Raw genomic sequence first — 11,694 nt, 5'->3', positions numbered from 1 at the left:
TTCGATGGAGTTCAAATTAACTTAGATTGTTAGTGGTCATATAGCTGTATTCAAACATACTTATAGACTCCGTAAACATTTAAACATTACTAGCATTCGGTTTAATTTCCAGACTTTCCCATTCTGGTTTTCAGGTGTTTTCTTAACTTGCTAGGAAAACGATCGTAGCATTTTTTACATAGAGGACGTAAATCGAGCTCAAAGAATTTACTCCTGCAATAAATTCAGTATAAAATATTAAATTGTAACTTCTCTAGAAAATTAGATTAGTATCTGCAACAACATGATACAGATTAAATACTGACTTGAGCGTTAACTGACTTCCGCAAGAACTACACCGAAAGTGATCTTCGCACCAATGTTTGCGAAAAGCTCGTATCATTTCTATAAGAAAGATAATTATTTACAGCAGCTCTAAATCAGGTCGCCGATATTTGATGCCAACTAATGAGGAATTACAGATAAACGCCCGAAAAATAGATATGCTGTATGTACTTTATGCAATAAGATTAAGGATAATTAACTCTCATTGTGGAAAACTCTAGTATACATTACATACTGTCAGACTTTATGGCTTGGTTGCAATAGAAGCATATTTCTCCAAATAACTATCATAAATTTGTAGATTCTGAATTAATGACCTTATTTACGATTCACTTTAACATTCAAAATATTCTGTGAAATTAACTTTCATAATCATTCTAATAAATGTGATATCGATCACCTGATTATAATGAGTTTCGCAATAAGCTAATCCATTATGTTCATAATGTGGCCGCCCATGGAATGGCTTTTCACATTTGGCACACGCGAAATGCTTAATACGAAAGAAATTATTGCATCCTTTAATGACGTTCGTGCCACTTACGGAAGTTATTTTACATTATTTATCAAATGCTAAATTACATCAGCATGCCAGCTCTTCCCCAATGCCGCAACAATATGTACATCAGTAATTGGTCGTCTAGACGATAATAAAAATTTTAATTGATCTTAGTTACAGTATAGTAATATTCTGTAGGTCAAATGAGTTTATGATGGTACATAACTTTGCGTGCGTACAATGTTACTGAAAAATGACGATAGAATACAGTCAACATACTTGCAAGCCGCACAAATTGGTACTCCCATTTTGTCGTAACAGCGTAAACAGTATGTTTTCCCATCTTTTTCAAAACCATGAGATGTTAGCGGTTTCCTATTGATTAAGAGAAGTTATTCAATGAACTCAAACTTACACTTAGTTTATCATGTTAAAAATTTTGATATGTAGTTTTAATGGAAATAGTAAATGATACGAGATCTACGTCAATGTAAATGAATAGGCCTATTTTCTTACAAAGAATAATAATACGATATACTTATTAATAAGTAATCTAGTTAAAGCATATAGTATATCGTCCTCGAAGTACATCCATAAAACTGTGTTTTGCACTGTATCCATACCAAATTCGTTAGCAATATTAAACTGTTTTGGTTATTCAGTTCTTCTGGCTAAAATATGATAAACTAATTCGGTTTAACTCAAAAGCTCACCCGCACACATAGCAGTCAAAATGAAAAATGTGAGCCTTCTGTCCATTAATGGTTATAAAATCACTTCCTTCGATAATGCCACTATGATAGAAATAATAAAATAGTGGATTAGCAATAAAAAATTGATACCGTAATTTAGATATTGCGATTGATATTAACATTGAACCTACTTGCATTCCTTACAGATAGTCATATTTAACTTTCTTTGCTTTTCTTCGGCGTTACACTTTCGACATAAAGCTCTATTACACGTAATTTATGCAATTGTTAGAGAAAGGGGATAGGTAGTCCTTGCTATCTAGGTGGATATTGTAAATGCCGTTTCATAGTTACCAGCTAACCTATTTCCACTTTTGACAAATCCACTGTCTGCTAATGAGGTCTTACATATCTCGCAACGGAAACATTGAGGATGCCAATTTCGAGATAAAGCTTTAATAACACGTCCAGAAATAAACTCTCCTATAAGGATTATATATTATCAGAAATGTTGTTTAAATCAATCAAGAAGCCGATGGAATCGTTATGGATTCTGAATAGTAGTACAATATGTTTAGACATTTCTTCAACTTTCATATCCAGTACTGTAGTTGTTTCCATGTATAATACAGTATCATAGGTAAACGTATTATCAGTATTTACTATCTGCACATTTGGCATAGCTATACGAATGCCATGTTCGAACTGGCACAATCAGTGTTGTTACAGGATACAATTATACCCATAAAACAGTCTATATAGGCTTGTTACATTATGTATAGTAGTGTTATGAGATAAAATAACTGTAGAAAAGGCAAAGAGTGATTAGCCAACAAATCTACTTACCACAATCGCCACATACTGGAGCGAAAAGGATACGGAAATCGTAATCGCAGTATTTTCTGCCTTCATGCTGTATTTCGTACCCATGTTGGATAAATCATATTGGAGATCGAAAACAAGTTAAAATACCATGCTGTTAAGTGTTTTATTCGATATACAGTCTGTTGACAAGATCCTAGTGCATACTGTACGGTAGGATCGTTTTTGACTGTCCAACATGGAAGAAAGATAATAACTTACTTCAAAGAAGATTCCGTCGGGGAAGGGTTGCAAGCACTGGCAGCATCTAAATATTCAACAAGTCCAGTTTATAAATAAGAATCTGTTGTATCCTAGGCTCCATGCCTGAGCATGTAAATTATCTATACAGTAGTTTATATTGTACGATAGCACTGATTAACTATTTTTTTTACAACCATTGCCGTATTGCACTGTACTCCATGCTGTTGAAACGTTTCAAAGCTATCAATAGCTAGAGAATATAATTTTCGAAATCATCCCTATCGGCTCTATCCTCTGTATTGATGCACTAGAGTTGTGGCAATTATGCCATTGCATCAATCCTTTTACCGTAACTCGTTGTATTGCAGGTAGGGCTAAAAATGACTATGTTGTATGCTAATGATATCCAGTACCGGAGCTATCTCCATCGAATAGTGCTCAACTTACATGAAACATTGCTCGTGATACACTTTACCGCTTGATGTAAACGCTTTTTCGTTAGAATCAAACTTTCGCCGACAAATTGCACAGTTAGCATCGGCTAGTACAGACATTCTTTTCACTTTAATGCTATAATATAACCACAACGAAGGAGCAAGTTTCTAGCTTTTAAAACAGGCCCAGAGTGCTCTGGATGAGAATTGTAATTTAGTGAATGACATCGATGCGGTAGATTACTGTGTTCAATCCATACTGTACTCTATGCTGTAAGGTATAGTACAGGACAGTATACTAACTGTAAACGCTCTTTAGACCAACACGCCTTTGTATCGTTCAATATTCAACATGGACCCAACCCGACCCCCTGACGCTCAGTACCGTACCATACTGTATCCGTTGAAGACCGCAATGGTTGATGCTGTACTGGATATGAAAACCAAAAATAAATTTTCAACTTTCAGTCAATTACTTTTCATTCCATGATATTTTACGCTAATCATCTGTATAGACAGACCTATAAACTTAATTTAGGATCTAAATTGACGGATTTCATGTATATAAACTTAGGATTACTTTCTTTAGATGGAATTGCATTTTAGCGTCTGCGTTCAAAATTGAAAAAATGTCTTGTGTACACGTATGGTATTGGCACACTTTCAGTCAATTACTTTTCATTCCATGAAATTTTACGCTAATCATCCGTATAGAAGACCTATAAAGTTAATTTAGGATCTAAATTGACGGATTTCATGTATATAAACTTTGGATTACTTTCTTTAGATGGAATTGCATTTTAGCGTCTGCGTTCAAAATTGAAAAAATGTCTTGTGCACACGTATGGTATTGGCACACTTTCAGTCAATTACTTTTCATTCCATGAAATTTTACGCTAATCATCCGTATAGACCTATAAAGTTAATTTAGGATCTAAATTGACGGATTTCATGTATATAAACTTTGGATTACTTTCTTTAGATGGAATTGCATTTTAGCGTCTGCGTTCAAAATTGAAAAATGTCTTGTGCACACGTATGGCATTGGCACACTTGTAGATATGGCATAGCCAGCAACTTGCACAAACGCCAGTTGCAAGTTTTTAGCGTTAATCTGCACAACACTAGTCCCTTTTTTACTCATCACAACTTGCACTTTCTTCATGGGACAAGTTGAAACGTTCTGCTGAGTCACTGATTGATTTATTAGTACTCTATCTCAATCTTCAGGTTTCAGTGAATTCCGTTTACGAAGTCCTGTTTTGCTGTAATGATTAGAACTTTCCTTTTGAGCATAGTAACTCCTCTATCACATGGACATTCCAATATACGATACTTTTTATTTTTAATTTTACATCCGGACTGATGACTTGTACAAAATGCAATAAGCCCTATAACCTACTGTAATGCAGTGGCGCACAGAAACTCGAAGGAACACAACCATACTAAAACGTCGATATATTCGACTGCACATGTGAAACTCTACAGATGTACGGGTATTGAATAGGCCATATTCATTCATCAATTCTAAACTTAATACTATCGAAATAAGCCAACCGAAATGAAGTCAGATAACAAAAAATTGTATCCTATAAGCTAGTTCAGTTACCGCATTTCTATCTTCTTAAAAATTAAATACTCCAAATTTACCACATCAAGAACGGCTTAAAATAATATTTGAAACTACCAACAAACGACCCGTGTAATCAATGAATTACCAGGAACAGACAAAGACCGCGTAAGCAATTCATAAACGAATAAAGTAAAAGTGATCATCTACGAAGTGGAAAAAATTGGATATTTCGATGTTGTCTTAATTCTTAAAGGTGGCTGGCAATTGTTGCCCCCAAAATTTTAGCATTGCTTTCACAACTTCAGCAAGCTTATCTTCTTTATGAATCTTTAGTTTACCAACATGATCGACCGTCGCAGTTATTTCACACTTCGATTCAACCGTTTTGAATGCTCCAATATTTTTATCCAAGCGCGAGTACTCTGTAACTTCAGTACAGTTCACCGTTAAATAATGCCAAAAGGGTTCTAAATTTCGGCTTTGGCAAAATTCGCGAGTTATGATGTAAGCATGGGTGATCTTGTGTCTAACCAACTGCACATTCTCCCTATCTTGCAATACCTGTAGGTTATTCTTCTTGTCAAAAGTAATCAAATCCATCAAAGGAATCTCTTTCAACGATTGAACCAGTCGATCATCCATGTTCAGATCTCGCCTTTCTAATACTCTTTCACTTCTGAAGCTAATTCTTAAGTCGACGTTATCGTCGCGACTGATATCGATATCGCACCATTTGATAGTCGGAACACGAATACGTTTGAATTTCAAGTGTTGATCATAGCAGATAAAGACGTTGCGCCGTTTATCGCGTTCTTTGTCCTCTAATACGTAGCTAACATAGTATTCTTCCGTGGTATCAATCTTCTGAAATTTCTTTCGTTCTAGCGCCCGTTCAAAGTCGGAAGGTTGAACATTTTCATTAACAGGATAAAACGAATGCCTAATATCTGGTTGGTTCGCTTCACTTTTAGTTTCCAATTCCTGAGCGAATGGCCAATTGTGCGTGTTGACGCTGTTCATAAATGATGCAACGGTCCATTTTGAACGGTCACGATCTTGATTGACATTGGTGTAAAAGATTTTCCCGTATCTTGCAATGAAAAATAACTCGCCATGTCGGTCGGCTTTGTAAGTTTGCACCGTGCGCTTCATACAGTAGGAAAGGGCAGCCATCAAATCAGCATAATTGAGCTTTCTATCAAATGCAGGTTCATGAATGTAGACTTTGTCTTGGTTGTCGTAGACTTCGTTATGATTGCCTTCGTAGGGTATAACGCTAAGTTTCTCATCAGGATCAGCTGCATTGCAGAAAATGACAAATCGGTTGACGTAATATTCACGTGGCCGAGCATCCCGAGGTCTGCCATTGCCGTCTTGACGGCGCCCACCACGCTGACTTCTTGGATCAAATCGCCTATCGTTGCCGTTTCGACCACGCATAGGTCTACCATTATTGGAAGGCATACCAGGTCTCCTTGGGCGAAAATTGTCTCGATCATTAAAGCGATTTTCTGAAGCAAATTTGTTATACCGAGGGGGTCTATCATCCTCTCTAGAATAATCGCTTCTTCTGTCGACATCTCTTCCGTTCCACTGTGGGCGATCTCCGTCGCGCGATGAATAAGGCATCGTTACCAATTCTTTGAATAGAAGTACAACAATAAAATTACTTCTTCTGAATTCAATTGCAATTATTAAGTATAGAAAACACTGAAACTCATGCTTAGCAAAAATACATTGTAGCAAATGCTAAGTTATGCAACATTTTCGGTTAGTATCATTTGAAGATACGCAGCGACTAAACCAACCAGTCCGCACTGCAGAAAATATGCAGAAATGTAGCAGTAACGTTGATGCACTGTATTATTCAAATCGTCGGTAATCCTAGCGTAATTGTGAAATTCACTGCATTTCCAGGTAATGTATTGAAAGATGGCTAATGCAATCGAGCTTACCAGAAAATCCAATTGCAATGAGAAAAAATGGTCGAGGAAACGTTCTCCACCGATGAATTAGAAGCACAGGTCTAGAGCTCAACTATGCATTGCCTACGTTATTATATACCACGCGGCTCTCGCTGTGTCTCGTACGCGCATGACGTACGCCTTTTCAGCTGACCATGTGCACAGGTCTGAAAGCTGTTGTGCATGATAGTGAAAACAAATCAGGTCTTGTTTGTCAGTTATGAGACCTTAACACTGGTCTTGCTTTCAGTTAGGAAAATGTCGATTTTCCAGTTTAGACCAGGCCTGGACTTAGTGCAAACGAGACTGCAAGCCATAAGTGTACGAGTACACGTGGCCATGAGGAATCCTGATTGTGCAAAAAGCAGAGTAACCATCCTAAAGTATTTCTCATGGCCGCAATCGCAGCTACTGGTACTGATCAATATTTTTCAAATGGAGTGCATAACAATTATTATTATTCTAACAACAAACAATGCAGTCAAGTGAAGGAGGATAAATACATTTAAGGATCTGGTGTTTAAACTTTTCAAGTATCTCCATTACAGTCAAAGATGCATTCTGCAGTACAGTACGATGATAGTATGCAGGCACAACTCACTGCAACAGATTGGAGAGCTGTCAGTGACAATGAGTAAATCACATGTCAATAGTATGATTTCTTCATCTATGTTATAATCTCATCAAATTTGCGAGTTGCAAATGAAAACGAGTACAGTAAATCACTTTTGAATAGCGTTTTGACGTGATTTGTATTACAGTCACTTTATAAATAAATATTGCAACCGTAAGCACAGTATACTCATCTATTTTAGCAAACATGATAAAGTAGCGTACTACTACAATACTACCGTAATTCGCCACGCAAGCTCCTGTCCTGTAAATATTTAGTTTTCGTGTTTTTGCAATACCGTACCAGGACTAATGGACTACAGTAATAAAGAAAGAAAGCGAGGGCCTCATAGTGGGAAATAATGTGAAAGCTTGTCATTTTTTCAGCCATTCTATTTCATACGGTACCATGAAATGATAACAGAAAATTTAAATGCGGACAGCACCGTTGCAGACATGACTTGCGATGCAAATGATCGGTAAAATAATCGGCCTCCATATTTTGGAGTAGACTACATTAGTCATGACATTACATTAATGATGTTGATGATGATAAATAAATATACGGTAGTGTGCAGTGTACACTGTGTGTACAGCATAATGATTGAAGTTGATCATTATTCATCATACATACCGAACTACAATACTATACTATACTAATATCTTCATCAGGTCATGATATCGTATGGTATGATTTCATGATGATATCCGCGATTTCTATTTGTCTCAAAAGTAGATACCTACGATTAGATACTATACACTACACTAGATACATGCATGGATTACAGTACTGCAATAATTTACTAAATTTACATCTATACTAATATCTTCATGAAGTCATGATATCGTACGGTATGATTTCATGATGATATCCGCGATTTCTATTTGTCTCAGAAGTAGATACCTACGACTAGATACTGTACACTATACCGGCTACATGCATGGATTACTGCAGTAATTTACTAAATTTACATTTACTGTACCTGTGCAGCACCATGCCTACTCGTGATATTACTAATATCTTCATGAAGTCATGATATCATATGGTATGATTTCATGACGATATCCGCGATTTCTATTTGTCTCAGAAGTAGATACCTACGACTGGATACTGTACACTATACCGGCTACATGCATGGATTACTGCAGTAATTTACTAAATTTACATCTACTGTACCTGTGCAGCACCATGCCTACTCGTGATATTACTAATATCTTCATGAAGTCATGATATCATATGGTATGATTTCATGATGATATCCGCGATTTCTATTTGTCTCAGAAGTAGATACCTACGACTAGATACTGTACACTACACCGGCTACATGCATGGATTACTGCAGTAATTTACTAAATTTACATCTACTGTACCTGTGCAGCACCATGCCTACTCGTGATATTACTAATATCCTCATGAAGTCATGATATCATATCAAATAATACCAAATTTGTCTAATAAGGACTTGAAGTTATAATGTGATATAATTTCAAACAGTGGGAAATACTTATGAGACACCCTGTACATCTACTGTACCTGTGCAGCACCATGCCTACTCGTGGATATTAGAATAAATACTGTGCTGCAGTCCATCAGTCAAGTCCGTCAGTCACATACTGTACTGTAGACCGAGTCATGACTCGTGACAGGCCTACGGCACATTGTACGTACAGTACACCTTGGTGATTTGAACGTTTCCAGTGATAAAAAAACCCGTACATAACCAAAAATGGCACCAAAAAGAGACGCAAGTCAGGGATATATTCGATTTCCGTCGATGTTTTGGACGGTCACGATAGTGTTTGGGCTTTCATTTTTTTATGTATGTATTCGTTGTCATACAGCACTGCGTTATATAAAATTATAATCCGTAATTTGTAAAAAGTACGTACAGTATATCATTGCATTCTATGAGTCACTATCTACGGTACATGAATTAATTATATATATTTACTTACCGTTAACCAACGAAACAGATGGAAACTTACAGACCTGACTTGATTCCGTATAAATCTCTTGGACCGCTGGGTGATCCTTTAATAAAACTAAGGGAAAATTATCTCACCTCATTAGATATTGGGTAAGTAATAGAATGATCAACGCAATATCACTGCTAGTTCATTTACCAGTTTGTATACAACTATATACGAATATACTGGGTAAGTAATAGAATGATCAACGCAACATCACTGCTAGTTCATTTACCAGTTTGTATGCAACTATATACCAATATACTGTAGGCCTAATTTAAAAAAGAGTATCTAGCCTTTACAAGATACACTTTGCTACTATTCGAATGTACGGCATGTCATAGTTACCATAGTGTGTACTTTCTGAAGACTTTCAGTCGTCATTTATTATCTATACTCGACCGTACGGACAACCTGTTACCTTTTACGACAATTATAAATGCTAGATTTAAGCGACATGCCAGCTGGATTTGCTGGATAGGACTTATGCAATTTATCGTACTACATGTATCGTATAGTTACAGTGAGTGATCAGCCTTGATTAGGAATGCGATGGTGCACAGTAATATTTAATTAATTAGATGCAATTACATAATTACAGTGATCTCATTAAAGTGAATAAATATATATGTTGCATCGCGTATGAGCTATTAGAACCACAAAATAATAATATCTCCGAGATCGTGAATGTGCTGATATTTTATTCTATCTTGAAGTTTTAAGGTAGCTGTGGGGTTACATATACTCGAAGCCACCTATGCTTTTTATCTAAGCAGGTATACCTATTAATATTATTATTGTATACTGCTATATCATGTAACATTTACAGGTGATGCGATGATATGTATATGCAAGCGTAGTGCAGTATACTGCAACTTACGAGATACATTAACGTTACAGCATAATGTAACTGTCGTGTACTGAATATGTAAATTAAAAGATCTACCGGTATCCTATTTGATGATTTGGAAGAATAGAACTAAAAGTATTATTCTGTAATAGCGTACATGTAGAACTATAGCCTGTGGCTTAGACCTGAGTGTGGCGTATTGTATTGCAACAACGTAGTACAGTAGTATGTAACTTGTTATATCTTAAATTAAGATCTGAATCCATCGATGAAATACATATTTACCGTAAGTGTACGTATGTAACCCAGTAGGATCAAGTCCAAAACTGGTTAACTTACCACACATTAGTCATGGAGTAAACTCATAAACATGCAACATGATGGAATAATTGCTATTCTATGCATATTTTTGATTCTTATGTATCTTCTGCTATTATTACAGAGTCTACTTTTTCTTTGCCTAGTTAAAGATATTGCATAGTTAACAATTATGATGACAGTTCTAACAGTATACCTATGCACTTCAACGTTACAGAAAAAAAGAATTGCCATTTTGGCAGCAGCTGTTTTGGTTTGTGCAAACATTCATAATTGGATTTCCTTCCACGAAACTAATTATGGCATATAAAAATAAGAAAGAATAAATACAGTAGCACTTGTATCTTTGAGTAGCGAATAAAAAATTCATACATGATATGACGAAGCTACCATTAAAGTTTCTAGTTGCCCTCAAGATTTCGGCCAGAATAATCTTTAATAAATTGCACTATTCCTACTACACTCAGTGTTACTTGCTACCAAAGTTTTTGTTTCATGTGTTATGAGAATAAGGTACAACAGGTACACCTGTACATGTGAGGTCTGGTCTGAGATTGGAGCGAGTATTCTGATATGAAATGTTATAATTTCATACATTTTGCTGGGTACAGAAATGCGAATATACAGTATTTTTAGGAATATAGTGATAAAATAATTAGGAATTGACTAGGAGCGTGGTACACATGGGCATTGTGTAGCATAAATTGTGTAATTATCAATTAGTATACTTAATGAATCTTTCGCTATATATATATTATGAAAAACAGAATAAATTAGCTGTAATTAAGATTTGCACGTTATATTGCAAATGCTTCAACCTTCAAAATCGTTTGTTAAGTCAGGATTACACTTGAATGCTACTGTATGCTTAATAGTATCGTATCCCGTATCATCTGTAATGATTATTATGACAGCGAATACTGTAGGATTCTGCCAAGTGCCAAATTTTTACAGGCCACTACATCAGGAGTTACGATATGATAGTGTTGTAATAATAAGGTATTATCAATTGCGAGATGTCATGAAATCAATGACCCCATGCAAATTAAAAATATGATCAATGCTAATACGTGAATCTATGAATTAGAATAAATTATGTATATGGACAGGCATACGGCTGCCTATGCCTGCAGCTATTCATGTTAACAGGTGATGTTCTACATTGTAATATTCTTGCTAGGCAGACACCATAATAAAGTTATGTAACTTTTACCAATGGGCAGTACTGCTACTTGGTGGTAAATCAGAACAAGTATATAGAAATTGTTCAGAAATCTACTAGCAACCCTTAGAGATATTATTGTACTTGCTGCTATCAAAGCCTGCACTTGGGTATATAAATAAATATACATTTAATCAGTTTAAAACCTATTCGATCTAGTTATGTAAATAGCT

General features: G+C 35.8%; 2 protein-coding genes across 2 annotated transcripts; both read right to left on the bottom strand.

The window, feature by feature from the left end:
- Positions 1-101: 101 nt before the first annotated feature.
- Positions 102-3,134, bottom strand: TRIADDRAFT_18460 (uncharacterized protein; the record flags this gene model as incomplete). Its single annotated transcript, XM_002108045.1, has 12 exons — positions 102-213; positions 306-384; positions 560-608; positions 725-817; positions 907-964; positions 1,103-1,198; positions 1,537-1,617; positions 1,707-1,778; positions 1,878-1,998; positions 2,362-2,428; positions 2,599-2,644; positions 3,028-3,134. The coding sequence occupies 12 exons, from the start codon at positions 3,132-3,134 to the stop codon at positions 102-104; spliced, it is 981 nt and encodes a 326-aa protein (XP_002108081.1).
- A 1,693-nt stretch (positions 3,135-4,827) lies between these two features.
- Positions 4,828-6,216, bottom strand: TRIADDRAFT_52188 (uncharacterized protein; the record flags this gene model as incomplete). The annotated part of the gene is made up of 1 exon (XM_002108044.1): positions 4,828-6,216. The coding sequence occupies one exon, from the start codon at positions 6,214-6,216 to the stop codon at positions 4,828-4,830; it is 1,389 nt and encodes a 462-aa protein (XP_002108080.1).
- Positions 6,217-11,694: the final 5,478 nt, after the last annotated feature.

Source organism: Trichoplax adhaerens, genomic scaffold (genome assembly GCF_000150275.1).
Source record: "Trichoplax adhaerens TRIADscaffold_1 genomic scaffold, whole genome shotgun sequence".
Classification (NCBI taxonomy): Eukaryota; Metazoa; Placozoa; class Uniplacotomia; order Trichoplacea; family Trichoplacidae; genus Trichoplax; species Trichoplax adhaerens.
This window is presented reverse-complemented; position numbering and strand designations above follow the sequence as displayed.